The 21,497-nt window shown below is 33.9% G+C and overlaps 1 protein-coding gene across 1 annotated transcript in view; it reads left to right on the forward strand.

The window, feature by feature from the left end:
• Positions 1 to 21,497, forward strand: part of prkcz (protein kinase C, zeta) — a 206,199-nt gene that overhangs the window by 6,493 nt on the left and 178,209 nt on the right. The window contains exons 2-4 of the mRNA XM_056463849.1: positions 16,173 to 16,294; positions 18,616 to 18,705; positions 19,011 to 19,061. Of these exons, the coding sequence (XP_056319824.1) occupies positions 16,173 to 16,294; positions 18,616 to 18,705; positions 19,011 to 19,061 (263 nt within the window). The remainder of the gene's footprint in view (positions 1 to 16,172; positions 16,295 to 18,615; positions 18,706 to 19,010; positions 19,062 to 21,497) is intronic.

Raw genomic sequence — 21,497 nt, forward strand, 5'->3', positions numbered from 1 at the left:
GGCTGAATGAGTGCATCATCCGGGTAATTAAAGTGCACTAATTATTTTTAGAGTTTTCAGTGTGAACACACTACTTACACTATTTATACTACAAAATGGCATAGAATAGTGCATAAGTATGCGATTTGGGACGCAGCTATTGTCTAGCACTATCTGCCATTGGTTTGGTTGTCAAGTACACTTGCATTACTATAGTTTGAACACTAATACACATGCACAGAACTTTTTTTGTAATTTACAGTTTAAGATGTGTAAGGCAGGGCAAGTTTATTTAAATAACATATTTCATACGCACTGGTAATTCAAAGTGCTCTACATAACCAGAAATAAAAGAAACAAGTTCCGAAAAAAATCTATCAATTATAAAGCTATCATCAAATTCTTCACTTCAGGCTTTTGTTTTCAATCCCCCGAAACACAGTTGTTGTGTGAAAAGCCAAAATACCTCAAATGTGTTCCATTTTCTCTGAAAAATGCCTCCTTATTTGGGTTAAGATTTTCAAATATTGATATAAATGCATGCATGTTTCACTTTTTAATCTCTGCATGGGCGGGGGTTTATAAAATATGAAAACCGTCTAATGTTCCACACATAAAAGCTGCAACAACATTTTGAAGTGCATAAATGTGTATAACTTAATGTGCTTGTTTAGTGAGAGGACATATGCTATTAAATTAGGAGTACACTCACCTGATGGTATAGCATGAGCCTGGTATAGGAAGTAAAGAGTGAATAATTAGTTCCTGTGGAAGTATGAATTCTCTCTTGCGTGAATATGTAAAAAAGCTCTCCACATTTGGGTCAGTCTTTCCTGAGCATTTTGAAATTTTCCACGTCTAAAAATATTTTGGAGGTAGTTAACACCAGACGGGACAGGAATCGTAGTGACTGGCTGATAACCTGAGCCAGGTAGTTGCTTAGCAACAAGTTATAAGCCTCAATAATGGCTGTTTTTTTTCCACAGATTCCAGGCACTGTTTATTTGAGCACAGGCCTCTAGGTTTCAGTCCAAGATGCTTCATTGTTGAGCAATCAAGAGCGAGATTACACTGTTTTAAATAGCCCATCTCAGAGGGGGGATTGCTGGATACTCAACATTGTGGACCCTTTGAGTCACCTGAAGTGTCATTATACATTTTGAACAGGCTGAAGTTGTGCGTCACACTTACAGCAGCATATAGCATTTTTTTTTACCATGCATAACCTTCATATTTCCTCATCGAAGCTAAAATTGAAACTTGTTGACAAACAGAAAAGTTATTGACAGAGGAAAGGTCTACATTTAGGTAATCAGCAAAGCTTTCTGGTTCTCAGATTTCTTTTGAGGTTGGGTTTTTCATATACAGTATATGTTTGGTTTCTGGTTGATGTGGCTGCTAGTTCACCAAGCTTACAGTGTTACAATTTACAGCATTTTACAGCAATTACATTTACAATTATCTTTCGGTGTAAGCTAAAATATATGATTTTGTGAGAATGATAACATCAAGTGCATATAAAGCTGCACGCTGAAAAAAAAAATCTCCTGCAATTTACATTTATTCATTTAGCAGATGATTTTATCCAAAGCGACTTACAAATGAACATAAAAGAAGCACTTCAAATCTCCTGAAAGCAGCTCTATTTTAAAATATTTGATTATTTTAGAATGATTAGGGTAGTTTTGTTGGGAAATTTGCATGAAATATAATAACAAACTACAAGCATAGTTAAACAAAATACAACCGAGATACACACATAATAATAATAATATACAGGGCTTTTTGTTTTTCTGGAGAGTCTAACAGAGTTCAGGTACAGAAAGTCAGTTATTGAAATGGAAAGTAACACCATAGCTTTCACTTTATAATTAAAATTAAATTAAGCTTTGTTAAAGGGACGTCTTTACCACTTCTTGAACCTGAATCCTTATACTCAAATGTTTCTATTGTAAAAGGTCTTCAAAACATGTGCAGTTTATAAACTTTCACTCTATTATGGTTAAACTTTGAACTTAATCCATAACCGGTGGTGCCTGCCTGGTCAACGATAATCTCTGTTTAACATCAAACACAATCCAATGTGACTATTGATGATATTATGCATAATAATAATAAATTTAAAGTGCAGCCCTATAGTGTTACCTTTTCAGTAGGTGTGAGTTAGTGCTTAATGCCATTTCCATTGTTTGTGTTCACGGAAGATTTAATTCAATTCAATTCAATTCTAGTTTATAGCGCTTTTTACAATGGTTGTTTCAAAGCAGCTTTACTATAGGTGCACATTATTACAATCAAATTAAGTTAAAGTTACTAAAGTTATTAATTATAGACATGGTTAACTTGCAATTTTATTGCATGTAGGTGATGTCTATGTGTACATGTTTAATGAAGTGTATTAGTGTATTAAGTGTATTTGTTGTCCTTGATGGTTGGCATCATCTATTTGTATGTGTTGTTCTTGAAATTTTTGATGGTTGGCATCATATTTTCGTATTTGTTGTTCTTGAAGTCCTTGATGGTTAGCATCATCTTTTCAAGATTGCACGTCATGATTTTGCCAAGTACAATGCGATCCTGGATTAACATGTTGATCCTCGAACATAATATTTTCCTTTATCTATTCCCTACCCCTAAACCCAACTATAACTATAAATTATTCCCAAAATCAGAGGGGGGTAATAGCTAGATAACAATCATGTGGAAGTGCATAAACCTAACTGTAAGCCTAAACTTAACATAAACTGTAAATATACCCCTTAATTCTGATTGGCTGATTGGAATGTTGTTCAAGGATCAACATAGATGTTAATCCAGGAACATGCCCTACTTGGTGAAATCAGGTTGGCGATAGAGGATTGAGCATGTTCGCAGATATGTAAAGTACTTCACAAAGGGACAACACCAACTATTGGCCTGGAATGCACATTACAGCTTTTAGTTGATTTTTGTGAGTTCATGAGTACGTTGACTGTTTTGACAATGTTGTCGCCTGTAAGCCTTTGGTCTGGCGTACATATACCTTTTTAGTTTTATTCATGAGATTGTTTTGACAATGTTGTTTCCTGTACTTTGATTGTTTTTGACTATGATTTCACCTGAATGTGACAAAAGAAATCTGTTTTTGGTGCACTGTTTTCAGAAGTTAAAGAAATTTTATATTTCTCTTTTCAACATTATTATATACACTTTAGGTTATATTTCTTTGTAACCTACAGACTGTAATTTACAACAGATTACTAAGACAAGTATAGAAATACATACACTGCTCAAAAAAATAAAGGGAACACTTAAACAGCACAATGTAACTCCAAGTGTTCCCATTTTTTTGAGCGGTGTATTTTTTATTATTATTATGCATTATGGATGTCACTAAAATAAAATGGCATAATGGCTCTTTTACAAGAATGATCCATAAGCAAGCCTTCAGTTCAAACTGTTCCCATGGCACTGAATCATTTACTTTGAACAATGACAGAAAAGGTGTGTAAACACATTTAAAAGTGTTATGCTCTGCCATCAGCAGCCTGCCCTGCCAACAGGGAATTTTACTTGGCAAGTGTTTCTCATTTCCATTTCCACTGCTGGACTTTAGTCCAGGACTCGGGAGGTTCAGAGGGATTTGCTTTGCTATAGCAACTACACAGACAGCACTAGATAATGCTCACTATATAAATCACAAACAGAAGGTGAATCCAGCAGTGAAACTGTTATATTGTGACATATATTGTTTGTTTAAATATTTTTTTAAATAGTTAGCTATGAAGTCTGAATGCATCACAGAAAGATTGGCTAAACTCACAAAGCATTTGATGCAAATAGGCCTTAAATTTCCCAAAAAAATCTGTTTGTAAAGTCTCAGTTCTAACTTTAGAGCTCATTCATATCCTAAACATACAGTAGCATTATAAGGCTTTTCCCCTAAATGCAAATCTGCCCTGTGAAAATTTAAATTAATATCCAGTGCTGAACCTGATGGTACTCTTCTCTGTAACAGCGTTGAATAGTTTCAGGTCTGTTTATAGTTCAATCTGGAAAAAAAAAAGAAATGAGCAGGGTGTGTTCTTGATGATTCAGCCTGTGCGTATGAGCTACAGCTGTGCGCCAAAACTGTGAAGCTCTATCAGAGCTTTTAGGGTAGTTTCTATGACAGAAAGTCAGGCCACATGTGAACTGCAGTGTCCGAGACCATGAAAGCAAAGGTGCAGTTCTAAAGGAGAGTTTCGGAATTCACCAAATCTGGAACTGCTGTTTAGGTATAAAATAATAATAATAATAATAATAATAATAATAATAATAATAATAAGAAGAAGAAGAAGAAGAAGAAGAAGAAGAAGAAGAAGAAGAAGAATAAGAATAATAATAGTAATAATAATAATAATAATAATAGTAATAATAATAATAATAATAGTAATAATAATAATAGTAATAATAATAATAATAATAACTGATCCTGCTCTCTGTTTTTAAAAATAGCTTCTGTTCATTAAATTAATTGGATTTTAAAACCTTACTTAAATTTTACACCATAGCAGTGACAAAAACAAAGCCAAAGCTGTAACTTTTATAATCACTGACTCACACCCATAAATCGCAGTACAGTTAAATATCTGTTAATTTTACAATATAGACTTCAATTTATTTTACCATTTTCTCTTTTAGGCAAAAATCAAATGATGTTGTTTCTTTCTTTTTTAAGTTGCATAGTAAAATTGTCTGGCCTTGCCACTTCTTTGAATCAATTTTATTTTCATTATTTACATTCATCTTTATATTTAAATGGATAGTTCACCTAAAAATGAAAATTGATATGCCCTCAATTGTCTCTGAACATTCATGTGTGTTTTTTTTTGTTTGTTTTGATGGAAACTGATAATCATTGATTTCAGTAGTAGGAAAAACGAATACTATCAAAGTCAATGTTTCCAGGTTTCCAGATTTCTTCAGAATATCTTCTGTTCTGCAGAAACTGGGTGAATAAATGACGACAGAATATTTAGCTTTGGGTGAACTTTAACCTTAAGTTACAAAGATACTTTTTCCTTGGAAAAAAATTGGAAACTTAAATACTATTGAAGTCAATGGTTACAGGTTTCTAGCTTTCTTCAAAATATCTTATTCTGCAGAGTAAATGATGACAGAATTTGTAGCGTTGGATGAACTAAGTTACAAAGATGCATTTTTCTTGTTGGACTTTTGCCATTTATTTTACTTTTTTTTTTTAATTAAAAAAAAAAATATTGTTGTGGATATTGACATAAATGTGTCAAGTCGGTCACATTGTTTAGGTGACCACCAGCAACAAACTTTTTGACTATCATTTATGTCATTTCTATCCAATACTAGTCACGGTTTAGATCACATTATGCATTTTTTTGTCACGGATCGGACTATTTTTCGAATCAGAAAAAAAGAGGAGACAAATGTAATTTGCTTTCCGTTTATTACAAAAACAGTACAGCAAAAAACTTGGTTTCATAAAATAAAATGAAGAAATAATCAGCTGAATAAAAAGAAATTGTAAAATATGCAGTACTGTGAAAAATTCACAGTTTACTACTACTGTTGCTAATAACGCTAAATATATAAATCCAACATTATAATTTGTACAACCCATATTTATTTATTATTCACTCATAAAACTTTGTTTCATTGCTAAATGTGTCATTTTTGAAGAATTATTCAGTGACACATTTTTGATGGCTGGTTGTCTCCACCTATTGGTTAAATAATGTAATTGCTGCCTACAACTTTCATTTTTGAGCACATGATGGTAATTTTAATCTTTACCATAAACATCATCTAAATTATAAACTGTTATCACAGTAATTCTGTGTTAGTTGACTGTTTATAACTTCATAACTAACTCAAAAGACTAAAGACTCGATCTGTTTCTTGATTTTTGCGTTTTCAGATTTGAATGCAGCTATTCAAAGGATTAATAAACATGCAAATCTTCATTATCTATAATTTATGTTGCGTGGCTGTTGAGATCCTGATCTTTTAATGATTAATTGTGCAGCTTACACAAGTAGTGACAGAAAAAACCTTTAATCTAGATCCACCACATCCCGAATAACCTACCACGACTTCTTCGGTCATCATTAAATTTTACAGGAAAGCCTAAATGCTTTCATATATGTGATTTGAATGACGGTAGAGACGATCTCTCCTCGATTTGTTACAAATTTAGGATTTATCTACAAGCAAAAAAAAAAAATATTAATCTGCTGTTCATGTGTGTTCCGAACCGTGGGTTGTGATCTGTACGAATCACTGATCAACCGTGATTTGATACACCCCTATTCAATACACAATAACAGCAGCATACATTTTGTTAGTGTGTCCAGCAAGGATTACTTGTATATTCACTCAATATCAGACCATTTTCACTTAACTCACTCTGTCAAGTGCTAACTCACATTATTATGCTTATGAATCATAAAAAGAGTTTTGTCTGTCTGACTAATAAGCTGTGACTTTCTAAAAAAAGGAATTCCCTAATTTCTCATTTTTTAAAAAAACCCAGTGTTTTCCCTCATGGAGTTTATTTTTAAAGTTGTGAGCTGAGTTGTGAGTGAAATGTTCACAAACCTACAGTTCAGACTGAAACAGAAACTCCTTATTTATCACCTCTGTGCTTCATTTATTCAGTGCTAATAACATTATTGCCACACTTACAGTATGCTTTTTCGGTCTGACTGGCTCTCTTGTCTATTTCAGAAGCGCCACTCTCCATTTTAAGACAGTGTGAGTGTGAAATTAACACCTTTAAAATTACTTTATTTAACTGTTGGCATCCTCGGGGATGGTTTGCACTTATTAAAGTTAATCAGAAGTGTTTCACATGGCTCACTCTGGAATTGAATTTCAGCGCCGTTCCAAACGGCAGCTGCTCGAGGGACTGCTAGCGTTTATCGGGTGATCAGACTTTGGAGAGATCCATCCGTTCACCATCGGCTTCAGTGCCAACCGCTCAGACACGGACTGAGGATGCTGGGGGACGAACGGATGGATGGAGCCATGGGCAGGGTGGCAGATGATGGACTCGTGATCAAGTTTCCCCCGCTGAGGGCCAAGCTGCTCTTGAGCTCATCTCAGCACAAAACACACACATAATACATCTGACTTGTCATACGTCGCATTTTTACATCCACAAAGGAACCACGGGAGGTCTGTTGGCAGATTTGTAGCACAGAAATGGCAAAAAATGTATTCAAACTATTTCAAAATTGTATTTTTACAAGAGAACTCAAACACACTACAAGATATGAAAACGCTTGCGAATGTTAAAAGCACCAGCAAATTGAGCAAACATCTTCATCATAGGGTTGGGCGATAAAATCGGTATCGCTATTTATTGACCGAACACCATTGTCAATACTGATTTAAAAAAATATATATATATAGATTTGGTATGTAGTTTCGGTATGAAGCGCTATAGTTTTATTAAAATGTGGCTGCTGAGCGCGCCTTTGAAGCAGTGCTAATAAGCTTAAGGTGTAAGTTTGTCATTTCCAATGGAGGCGGGCAACTTGCATGATGCACACATGTGAGCGGCGTGTACATGTTGTGGAACTGTACGCAATTTCCAGGTACACCTAGTTGAAAACATCTGAACTTTTCCGAATTCCGTGCACTTACCGCGATTCATGCAAGTAGAATTAATCAATCTGCTTTACACTTTTTATGGAATATACACATTTCAGTAATTACGGCAGATTAATTACCTTAGACAAACACAGCGCACCCAAACACTGCAGTGCTTTTTACTTTTCTCCATAAACTTGCAGCTGCAGCAATGATTTTTCCATTTGTCACAGGGGTGCACAAGTGCAAAGTCCATTTTAAATGGTCAAGTTATCCATGGGCATGCGCTTGTCACTTCAGGTCAGAATAACAACACGTGCCAAAATGAGAGCCGTATAGCAGCAGTGAGGAGACTGTAAATAAAAAAGCATGTAAGGATGTTACCAGAGTGGCTTTTTGGTTTCTTTTCTTGTGCATCCTAGCTCCCCATCTGAAAGATTTTTTAGCATAGGGGTAATGTAGTCATTCAACTTCACAATTTGTAATGATGCAGTATATTTGAATAATGATGGCTGGTTCCTTTACTTGAAAGCGCAGATTTGATTATCATAATTTGTGTTGTTGACAGAGTTTGAGGTCTACTGTATCATTATTTATTATTTACACCTAAAAGTTTGCTTTGATTGTTCAGCATTCACACTTTACCATTGCGCACACTTTGTAACAAGTTTAAGAGTCTATTTAACACTTATGTTTATTTTATTATGAAGAGATGAGATATTTTGTTTAAATATTTTTTTGTTTTTGACTATTAAAACTATTTGCCTTAGTAATGTTGGTAAAATAAAATATAGTGGTTAAATAAAAAAAAAATCCTAAAATTCGTAAATGTGTTGTTAAAAAATATTCAATAATTATTGATATCCAATGATATGTGAACATGATATCATGATAATTATTTTTGCAATATCGCCCAGCCCTACTTCATCAATTCGTCAAAATTTATGCATGATTTCACAACACTTGCAAATACAGAATTGCAATGGAAACGTGTTGGGGACCCCAAAAACTGATGAATCCGGGTGTTTTAGATCAGAGATTTTATTGTTGTTGTATATTTTAATTTCATGATTGTACAGTAGCTCATTGTTTGTAAACAATTCCAACAATAAACTTAAGTCTAAACAGGAAGCCGGCAGGTTTGTCACTTTTTGGGGTCTCCCGACAAATTTTATTGTGGTCTGTGCTTTTTGCAGCATGTTTCTGTATTTGCATGTGTTGTGAGAATTTATGTCTGTGTGTGTTATCAAAATGATGAAAATTTTGAACTTTTCTCAGTTTGTTTGTGTGTTTTTTTTTGTAATTGCATGTGTGATGAAGGGCAGCACGGTGGCTCAGTGGTTAGTACTGTCACCTTACAGAAAGAAGGTCACTGGTTCGCGTCCCGAATGGGCCATTTTGCATTTCTCTGTGGAGTTTACTTGTTCTCTCCATGTTCGTGTTTCCCAGTACTAGGTTGCAGCTGGGAGGGAATAAAACATAGTGCTGGGATAGTTGGTGGTTCATTCCACTGTGGCGACCTACCCACTGTGTAATGAATTTTTTGTAAGTGTGAGGAAGAAGGCAGGGTTGGTGATGATGTAAGCTCAATAATGTTTTTATTTATACTTTTTTTTAAGAGCATTCTCAGCATGACTCTCTCGCTTTTCTGTTTAGGGGTTAAAACGCAGTGTTGGGAGTAATGCGTTACAAAAGTAATGTATTACAGTAATGTATTACATTTTCCTGTAACGCAGTAGTGTAAGGCATTACTTATACATTTTCAGTAATATTTTACTCGGTACATGTTCAGTAACGCGTGCGTTACAACAAACTTTTCGCCCGCAAGACATTACCAAATAAAAAATACCGCAAGTAAGTTCTATTTTCTGTTCGTGGTTAGTGAATATATGCGCGTGTTGTCATTAATCTCCCTCTGGCTATTGGAACTTTTTTACTTTGAACGCGGAATGATTTCAGCCTCTGAGCTCGAGGTCCGAGGCTATTGGCTCAGCCCGGTTCACAGTAAGGTCAAGCCCTGACGTGCAGCGGAAGAGCGGCAAAATAGATGAGCAGAAGACAGTACATTCGCGAGATGGACGTATCTGAATATGTCGTTTTTTCACTGACAACAGTCGTAAGCGCAGTTTTACAAGAGCGCATTCATGTAATTCTCTGTTCGTGGACAACTCGACCGCAATTTTTTTTTCGCAGTCGCATGCACTCAAAACACGGCTGCTCACGTGCGAATGATCTGCTCTGACTCCGTCAGATGATGCAGACTCACATTTTGTGCCTCATGTTGCTCTCCAGACATCCTCCTGTTCAATTGTTTATCCCAAGAATGTTGATATGGTTTATATATTGCTACAGTATTTATTAGCAATACACGAAACACTAAAAGGTTATGATAAATTCTATAATAAATAATTGTGTTTTTGAGTGTTAGATATACTGCCTATGTTTTAGGCTAGTATTATTTACAATTTGTTAATGAATGCTTCAGCATACTGTAGTATTAAGAATAGTGAACTGATAAAATGAAATACAAAGTGTAGTTGTACTACAGTAAAGTGTGGTGAATTGTAGTATAATACACCCTATATTGTAAAAAAAAACTACAGCACTGGGTAATTTGTTTATATTACGCTTGTGTTACCATAGCAACTAGTATTAGCACAACTGATTAATTGAAGTACTTTACTGTAGAACTGTTCAAAACACTGTACATGACAGGGAAAATGTCCTCCACAATCTCATCAGCAATGTGGATGACAACAGAGACGTGTTCAATTTATTTTAGTTGCCATGATAAAATGGGATTGATAGTGAGATTTGAGGAGTGAATAGTTCAGTAGGCTATAATACCTCATCAAGTTTTCCCCTATTTTTATCGGTTACATTTCTGCTTGCATTCGTTATATTTTTGTTTAAATGTTGTTTTATTTGATTAGTATGGTGCACCTTTTGGATGTTTAATAAATGTTTTTTAAAAATGTATTCTTTGCATTCAACTTCTTTTCTCTGTGTCTTAAGTGTTTGAAATTGGAAATATTTCATCATATAACAAACAACAAAAAAGGTTATAGTGGATTAGATTAAAAAAATTATATGTAAGTCTATTAAAGTATTTTGGTTATTGTTAATAAATAGTGTACAAATATAAATTATATCAAAAAGCATGAAAGGAAGAGGGAACACAAGACACAAATTGTGAGTCTGCATATAATCTCACTGAGCGAGTAGTGTACTGTGAGCGCACAAGAAATTGTGTGCGTGAGCAGTGCATATTTGAGAGAGCATGAGAAAATTTGCACGCGAGCAGCGTATATTTGAGAGCTCACAAGCAGTTTTGTCCACAGAGGAAATCGGTGCACGAGCATTATATTGAGAAAGCTATGTTCATCATGCTCACTTTGTGCATGACAGTTTTGTGTTGTGAACCTGAATTTAAAGTGAATAGAATAATGGCAAGATTAAGAAAAAAATGCATCTCGTCATGGCATTGGAGTTTACATATAGGCCTGTTGTGTCTAATATGAAAATAGCCAAGCTATTCACAGATATTGCCAGATAATCACTTTACCTTTACCATACTTTCAACAGACTTTGATCATTTGTGATTCTGGCTCTTATCCTTTCTTGCATTGTCTTGAGCCTTCACGTTGCCAAATATATACTATATTGTTAGTAGCCTGGATAGGTCACCGTCATTCTGCTACATCATATCGCTTTCTACTGGATGTAAAATGCTCTGCAGTACATTTAGTCATTTTAGAATGTTAAGTTCTAATTCTGTAGTTATTTTGGTGAAAGTAACTAAAAAGTAATATAAGAGTAATGTAACATATTACAATTTTGAGACAGTAATATTGTAAGGTAAGGGATTACTTTTAAATCACAGTAATAAGTAATCTGTAATGTATTACAGTTTGGAAGTAACTTGCACAACACTGTTAAAACGCCATCTGTTTCTCAATATGCATTCTTAAGCAATCTTGTGTTCTCATGTAACATCATCATTAACCGACAAACTTTTGTTCCAAAACTCATCTCTGTTCTCGCGGTCTTCTGAGTTTGTTCCTCCGAGGTACCGGCCTCAGTGAGAATGCTAGTCCATTCTCTGCATTCTTGGAAGTGAAAAACAGCCATAGTCTCTTCCTCCCAATCAATGCAAAACACAGGTGTCAGTCATGCATTTTATTGACCTACTTTTGAACATCCGTGAAGCCAATCTGCTTTCCCCCTGTGTGGGTCGTTCAGCCATACCCCTCTCATGACAGCATGTTTTCTTAACTTGCAGTGTGTTTGATTTCTATCAGCCTCCATACTGTTGTAAAGGATTCAAAGACAAAAAAAAAAATCTATTATACATGTATATTATTTGATGATAAACTATAATTTATAAAATGATGAAAATGTATATTTTTGGTCAAAACGCGTGCAGTAATATTTAAAAATTGTGAATAAGATGGCTTATTTATAAAAATACTCTTATTCAGCTATGCTGTAAAAAATATTCATTAGATTTACTACATTTTTGAAGGTAAGTGGTTGTAAACAATTTATATGGGCTGAATTTAAACAAACAAATTAAATTTAGTAGTGTTTAACTTAATTTGTTTGTTTAAATTCAGCCTGAATAAATTGTTTGCAACAATTTGCAATTAACCATTTTTTCAGCATTATAATTTCTTATTATTGGCAATTATTCGTTATCTTTATGTAAAAGAAGGACCACAAAAGCTGTCACTGTAACATTTAAACATTAACTAAAGGTTTTAAATGGCAGTAATTCAAAGAGTATATATTACTTATGCAATATTTAAGATATTGCCGACTTAAGTTTAATAAGATATTTATAGGCCATTATTATGGTTGTATGCTTTTTTAAAATTTGCGTGATTTAAAAATAAAAACGTGTGGCCTGGTAGCGCAGTGGGTAGTGCTGTTGCCTCACAGCAAGAAAGTCACTGGTTCGAGCCTCGGCTAGGTCAGCTGGCATTTCTGTGTGGAGTTTGCGTGTTCTCCCGTGTTCGCGTGGGTTTCCTCTGGGTGCTCCGGTTTCCCCCACAGTCCAAAAACATGCGTAGGGCCAGACGGAATCTGCGGACATTTTTTGCTATTTATGCTGAGAATTTTGGTTAAAATTTGCAGATTTCTGTGGAATTATTTTGGAACTATCATAACTAAAACCTTAAATAAGTGAAATAAAAAATAATATATTTTTAACTTTTTATTTAATGTTTAAAATGCAAATCCATTTAGATTCACATTAATTGGTAAACAAAGCAATCTCTCATATAATATTTACACACATTTACTGAAGTAAATAAACAGAATTACTGATGGGCTAAAAATCTGCGGAAAATCTGCGGAATTCTGTGCTCGCAGACTCTGTGTGGGCCTAGATATGCACTATAGATGAATTGGGTAAGCTAAATTGTCCGTAGTGTGTGTATGAATGAGTGTGTATGGATTTTTTCCAGTGATGGGTTGCAGCTAGAAGGGCACCCGCTGCGTAAAACATATGCTGGATAAGTTGGCGGTTCATTCCTCTGTGGTGACCCCAGATAATAAAGGGACTAAGCTGAAAAGAAAATGAATGAATGAAAAATAAAAATAAAGATCGTGAACACATTAAATTACAACATATTTTATTTAATTAGATAAAGAAATATAACTTTTATAACCAATTACTGATGTGATTAATTGATGAATTATTATAATATCTGTTTGTTGCCACAATAACATTTTAGCATTAACCAATTGCTTTATTCTTCATTTGATATATTGATTTCAACAGGAAAAAATGAAGGAAGATGAAATGAAATTGTAGCGAGAGATCTCTGGTAAAATTGACAGCTTTCGTGTATGCTTGAAATAAATAACTTTCATTTATCATCTTCAGATGAATTGGCTGCTTCTATAGAGCATAAAACCATTATTAAATAAAAGCTGCTACCTCACTATAATGCATTATTTCAATGAATTCAGGACGAGGCAAAGGCTGTTAACTATGGAACTAGGTCAGCGCTGGTTTATCCTGATGTAATAACGTTTATCATAATATTCAAGAAAGTTATCAAATACAGTGTTGCTGCGAAAATGTAGTTTCATTGATATATCGTACATATTTTATGAAGAAACATAATTATATTTATTGTTATATATACAATATACACCACTTTATTTGTGATTTCAGGATGGAGTTGTTGTACTCCCTATGAAACATATGAAATGACATTGAATCCACACATACACACATTAGTCCCGATGTCAGAGAAAGCAGTTCGAGGTCAGCGATGATGTAATAATGATTTCTCAGTAGTATGTTTGCATGTTTGTGGAGACTTTAGTGGAGCACCAGCTCATGTTTTTGGCTTGTACTGGCCTCAGTCCTGCATGTGCTGTGGAAGTGGAGCAGGGACCCGACACTTCCAAACACAAGTCTCTTGTGTATCCAGACAGATGTGGCTTGTTTGGCTGAGGCTGGAGTATTTAAAGCAGCAGAGAACATTTACAGCTATACTGTGAATAAGAGATGCATCATTTGTTGGACGATTCTGCACTTTAAGTCAATAATAATAGTAATAATAATAATAATAATAGATTTTATTTGTAATGCTCTTTTCTTACACTTAAAGCACTACAGCAATATGAAACAATAATAAAACATTGCTACACCATATTAGCAGTCACAATGATAACACAATACACAACAACATTCATTCATTTTTCCTTCAGCTTCGTACCTTTATTTATCTGGGGTCACCACAGTGGAATAAACCGCCAACTTATACACAGCGGATGCCCTTCCAGCCAAACCCCAGTACTGGGAAACACCCATACACTCTCACATTCACACTCATACACTATGGCCAATTTAGCTCTTTCAGTTCACCTACTGTATAGCACATGTCTTTGGACTCTGGGGGAAACCGGAGCACCCGGAGGAAACCCACGCCAACTCAGAGAGAACATGCAAGCTCCACACAGAAATTCCAACTGACCCAGCTGGTGCTCGAACCAGAAACCTTCTTGCTGTGAGGCGACAGTGCTAACCACTGAGCCACCACACCCCCCTACACAACAACAAACAATTATAAAATTATAACTTAAATGGTTCTCTAAAAAGATATGTTTTAAAAGATTTCTTAAAACGTTCAAAAGATGGAACATTCGTAATGGGAAGAGGGACATTTATTAGCCTAGCAATTTATGCTAAAGGATCATTTGATAATGATAATTTGATAATAGAGGGTGTTTTTTTGCGTTGAACTTTTGATAACAATATTAATTTTTGTGTGGATGTTAATAAAAGGTGATGATAATTACAAAATTAAACAAAAATTAAAAGTCTGCAAAAAAAAAAATCTCAACTTCTAAATGACTAGTCTGTTAGTCAATAAATGACTTGTTTATTAGTTGATCAAGTTTTTTGACCAGTTTCCATCCTGGCTCGTTATCTGTATCAAATAATGTTGTACAACAGCTGTGAAAATGTTTAAACCAGGGGTGTCCAAACTCGATCCTGGAGGGCCGGTGTCCTGGAGAGTTTAGCTCCAACCCTAATCAAATACACCTGATGGAGCTAATTAAGCTCTTACTAGATAAACTAGGGTTGCGCGGGTTACCGGAACTATGGTAGTATCACGATACTATGGCTCCAAAATACTGGCGGTGCCACTGTAGTTTGTAAATGGTAGCATCATCATTCATGGTTTATCTACAATAGACCATGTTGCATGTGGAAAAGTCACTAAAATGCTCACACGTTTGTGCAAAAATAATCCATTTTATTTTAATAGTCTGCGGAGCCTTTAAGGTTGCAAAATTGTGTAGAACTCGCACCTTTTATGTAGCCTATTACGCGTGTTCTGACCCTTCAGTTTAAACGCACATCTGAAACGGTTCATTACTGTTCCTGTTAATATGATTTAGTTGCAACAATAATCGCGACAATCTCTTTAATAGAATGAAAATCTTTTGAGAGGTGTGTGTTGAAGTGCGTTCTTGTGCACTCGTTTAAATTAGCCTTAATCAAACAAATCCCATTATATAGAGAACTTTATATGGGAACTGTTGTCTACAGAAGCCCGTTTTTGTCATTTAATAAATATAACCCTCCCCCTAAATATTAACCCTTACTAAGTCAAAGTTATAAGATAAATAAAAATGATCACATACTTCACACAAAATTATAACTTACTCTGAATTATGAAATTTTGACTTACTAAAATTATGCAGTAGCTCACTTCTGTCGTAATGGAAAAAATATATGAAAATTTTGAATGTATTTGAAATTCTGACTCAAAATTTGGCTTCATTTAAAAAAAAAAGTCAAAATTCTGACTTTTTATTGTCATTATTACTATGATTACTATTATTGTTGTTATTAAAATCTCTGCGTTTACCAATAGATTGATTTAGTTCTTTTTTTTATATTATTCTTGCTTTATTTTTTATAGTATTTACGACAATGCTTTCTATTGTTATGCATGTTGTACATATTTTTATGTTCTGTTGTTTATAAACTTTGTTGTATTGACTGTTCATTATAAAATAGATTTGTATTCCATTGTTCTCGGATCTTTATGAAGATATGGTTGTTTTGTGTGCAGGGACATGCTGATCTCAGACTTGGATTTGGCGCTGACGTACACAGAGGTGTGTGAAGAGGTCAGAGAGATGTGTGGAGTCCGCAGAGAAATGCCGATAACACTCAAGTGGATCGACGACGAAGGTTTGTGTGATACTTGAACTTCAGCCTTAGTGACGTGAGCAGAAACATTGATTCAGAATGCTCCTGTGTGTAGTTTTAGATTTGTTTGTTTGGGTTTATGCACCAGTGAATCATTCACAGGATCATGTGTTTAAAAATATTTGGGCTCAGTTTTGGTTTCACAAGGACTTTAAGCACAAGGACTAGAATTAATAATAATATAAACATAACCCAAATATATATATTTTTGTTTCAGTTTTTTTTGATTATTTCCTTGCAAAGAAAATATGTAGTTAAAAGATTAGCATACTTTTTAAAATAAATGTAAAATATCAAAAATGTGATATGTTTTTTAAATATATATATATATATATATATATATATATATATATATATATATATATATATATATATATATATATATATATATATATATATATATATATATATATATACACACAGTGCTCAGAATATATGAGCTCACCCCATTTTCAAAACGAATACTTTTATCCATTTCTCAGTGAATATGGGTAATATATGTTGGTGTATTTGAACAAAACAGATTTATTAAACAGATATATTTATTAAAATAATATTTTAGTGACAGAACATCTTTAGAAATGGAAAGATAATACAAATAATTTCATGAAAAATATTGTAAAAAAAAATTTCAACAAAATTGTACATAGTTGATAGCCCTCCTTTGTTTTTTTTTTAATATTTCCCAAATGATGTTTAACAGAGCATTTAAATTTTCACAGTATGTCTGATAATGTTTTTTTTCTTGATTAAAGCCTTATTTGTTTTATTTCATCTAGAATGAAAGCAGTTTTAAGTTTTTTTTTAAAGCCATTTTAAGGTCAAAATTATTCGCTTTTTAAAGCTATATATTTTTCTGATAGTCTAAAGAACAAACCTTTATTATACAATAACTTGCCTAATTACCCTAACCCACCTAGTTAACCTAATTAATCAAGTTAAGCCTTTAAATGTCACTTTAAGCTGTATAGAAGTGTCTTGAAAATATTAAAAGTAAAATATTATTTACTGTCATCATGGTAAAGATAAGATTAAATAAATCAGTTAATAGAAATCAGTAATTAAAACTATTATGTTTAGAAATGTGTTGAAAAAATCTTCTCTCCGTTAAACAGAAATTATTTTAAAAAATCAACACGGGGGCTAATAATTCAGGGGGCTTCTAATTCTGACTTCAGCTGTATATCGTTTGTTTCTTTTGATTTTTGCTATTTTTGAAAATTTTATTTTATATTTTTCCCTAACATATACTTTTGGGCTACAAATTTTTGAACCATTATTGTAAGTTATTTTGTCAGATTAGCTCCAGATTTGGCAGTACTGACTAATTTACTGATTTATTTAAATAAGAGTTTTGAGGGGGGTGTACATATATAAACATATATGTACACACACACACACACGCACACACACACACACACACACACACACACACACACACACACACACACACACACACACACACACACACACATACATACTTATATACTTATTGGATATACACGACATATATTTAACAATTTAAAGCTATTATGCTATATATTGCATGAAATGTTTTTTTAAAAAACACATCAAACTTATATACAGAAATAAATGAACAATAAGTACCAAAACTGCAAAAAAAATGTAAGCTAAATAGATTAATATATCAATCCATTAATTTTATGGACATTTCTCTTTTTCAGTAAACCTTAAAACAACACAATGCAGCAAAAATTATGAAAATTGATGTCAATACAGTTTGCCATTGTACTTCATTTTGACTGATTTTATTAATATATTTTAGTTCTAAATATAAATATATAATTTTGCAAATAATATGTTCTAAAAGTAAATATTAAATGGAAAAAGTTATCAATTTTATATAAAAATGTTAAGATAAATGTAAAGTTTGTTATAAGTTACTAAGTTTACTCAACAAAGGTATTTTTAAAAAATGAAAAATGGTACTATAATATACTCTAGGAATAAAAATGATTATAGAAGCAGAATGGAATATAATATAATATAATATAATATAATATAATATAATATAATATAATATAATATAATATAATATAATATAATATAATATAATATATGAAAAAGTAATAAAAAATAAATATATATAAAATATAAAATATATATATAATAGTAAATATACACCATAAAAAATCTTTCAGTTTTTTTCTGTTAACCCTGAAACAAAATACAATCCAAAATTTAATATATTAGTCAATTTGTAAAATCCAACTTTTAGAAATATCTTTACTCTATGGCCCGTTTACATTAGTAATTTTTCCTCTTCTTGTCTTGTTTTATAGGAGACCCGTGTACCATCTCATCCCAGATGGAGCTGGAGGAAGCGTTTCGGATCTACAGCCGGAACCGGCACTCTGGACTCCTCCTCCACGGTACTCATTCACACAAAACAATGCAAATCAATCAATTCATCCCTCCCTTGTTAAATTGTTCCAGCAGTCGAATTACTTTCGCCATATTTGTATACGTCTATTTATAAACAACATAATGCAGCATTTAAACCACACCGCGGAAATCAGCCAAAGCACTCAAAATATCATGTGTACACTGTGTGGATATACAGCACTTGATGAAAGTCTTTGTCTGTAATTTAGCATATTTCCAGAGCCCATGTCTGTAACTAAATAAAAGAAAGTCACACTTATTTCTCTCTCTCTATCTTTTTCTCTCTGTCTAGTATTCCCAAGTATTCCTGAAAAGCCTGGTATGCCGTGCCCAGGAGAGGACAGTAAGTTAAAGTCACCCGAGTCCTACCTGTTTCATGTGCTGATTTAGTTTAAAGTGGTCATTCTGTCTGCCACAGTCACTCAATACAGGAAACACAGTTAACATGAGCTCTCTCAAGTCTGTCCAGGAGTAGAGCACTGCTTCTTTTTTTCCTGTGCTTATTTAACAGCAGATTAAATGCATTTTGGATCCTCATTTATTTATATTCACTAAAAGGAAACCTATCATGCCCCTTTTTACAACATGCAAAATAAGGGTCATTCCCAATTCTATTTTTGTACCCCTTCCCCTTCTCCTTGGCCCTTGAAACAGAGTGCGAAGGGGAAGGTCTTCAAAATGTACCCCTAAGAAATGGGACACCACTACAACACCTGAACACATCATCATATGTCATCGTGATCTCTTGCTTCATTTGAGATCGACGACCTGTAGTTATTCCAGTTGCGTTTTTTTTTTTGGTGTTTATCTTTAGGAAATCACCGAAGGCAACAATATCATGTTATCATAACCGTATAATGTGGCAGTAAGATTGTAACTGTACTGTACAATAGTGGCCATATTCATTTACGTAAACATTATACCAGACACTGTAAAAAGGCCATTCCCAGCCACTAGGCTTTTCTGACAGGGTATTCGCGTGTCATCGAGTGACAGATGTGAAAGTATGTTGTGGGATTACTACAGGAGTTATTATTATGAATTATAGAAAGCGAAATTTCGTGTTGTGTTTTTTTTTTTTTTTTTTTTTTTTTTTTTTAAAGCATGAAGGTAAAACGCAAACGCCGTTATGAATGTATTAAAATATATGCTTGTTTGTTGTAAAAATTATTAATATTGACAAAAAAATTCTCATTTGTGCATCTCCTGACTTGCTGTGCTGCCGTTGTAGATGGTGTATAGTGGGAAATTTTTGTACCCCTTTGTTTTGAGTGTGGTCCTGGAAAATCTCTGTTCCAAGGGCTATCTATCCTAACTCTCTAATGTCTCTAGTGTGTGTATGGGAAGTTTGAGCTCAAAATACGCCACAAATAATTTTGTATAACTCTTTGAAACTGACTGTTGCTTTAAATTCAAATGAGATTGTGCTCTTTTTCAATAGAGGGCGGAGCTACAATCGCTTATGCATCAGCATGGTGGCCAATTCAAAACTGATCTAAAGTTATCTGTGAAAACCTGAAAATGTCAAAAGAAAGAAGTTTGTTATGGAGATAAGTGTTCATTTGTGCATCCTCAAACTCCACATTTATAATCTTCTTAGTTCCTGACATTATCTTCAGCAGATATGTTGTGAAAACGCAAATGGCGGATGCCTGCCTCTCACTCAGGGCTGTCTATGCTAATGATGTAGGGATTATCACTAATGGGCAGGGCTTTCTGCCTTTGATGACATGTACAAAGGGAGAATGTCAATCAAAGTGTTTCTACAGACTGCTTTTATGAAGTGTGATTATAAAAATTAGAATGGATTCATTTTTACCATGGGCGTCATGGTGGCGCAGTGGGTAGCACGATCGCCTGACAGCAAGAATGTTGATAGTTTGAGCCTTGGCTGGGTCAATTGGCATTTCTGTATGGAGTTTGCATGTTCTCCCTGTGTTTGCGTGGGTTTCCTCCGGGTGCTCCGGTTTCCCCCACAAGTTTAAAGACATGCACTATAGGTGACTTGGGTAAGCTAAAATGTCCATAGTGTATGTGTTTGAATGAGAGTGTATGGATGTTTCCCAGTGATGGGTTGCAGATGGGAAGGGCATCCGTCGCGTAGAACATGTGCTGGATAGGTTGGTGGTTCATTCCGCTGTGGTGACCCCGGATTGGTAAAGGGAATAATCCGAAAAGAAAATGAATGAATTTTACCATTCGAGGCTGGCTATATTCACACACTGTTGCCACACACACAACTCTGTTTAAACTGCTTATAAAAGTGGGTTTTGCATAATTGGAAATATTTAACTTTCATTGTGTATGTGAATTTATTAAATGGGGTAGCGGCGGCGCGGTGAGATGCGCCATTTGAGATGAACCATCTCATTTTCGAGCAGGTCCCTAAGAAGTACATAAATCAAACAGAGTACAACACACCATAACAAACAAACTGAATCATGTATTTAAAAACTTTTTTCTTGTGGGTGGAACAAAAATAGAATAAATAAAAATAAATTATATATAAAAATATATGTTACGAATTAGTTAATAGTAAGTAAAATAAACTAGTAAAACCTAAAAAGGTAAGTACACTGAAAATATTTGTTAATTGACAGTTGCTTGTAGCTCATGATTCATGGCTGTTTTTTTTTCTGTCAATTTACACTTTCAAATTGCATTATGCAATCTTAATCTGTGCTGTGATGACTTTTGATGGTAAACGGTGTAGCAAAGTGACTTTTATTGACATTTTTAGTGAAAGGACAAGTTGATAAATCCACAAATAACAGGAAGC

Source organism: Danio aesculapii, chromosome 8 (genome assembly GCF_903798145.1).
Source record: "Danio aesculapii chromosome 8, fDanAes4.1, whole genome shotgun sequence".
Taxonomy (NCBI): domain Eukaryota; kingdom Metazoa; phylum Chordata; class Actinopteri; order Cypriniformes; family Danionidae; genus Danio; species Danio aesculapii.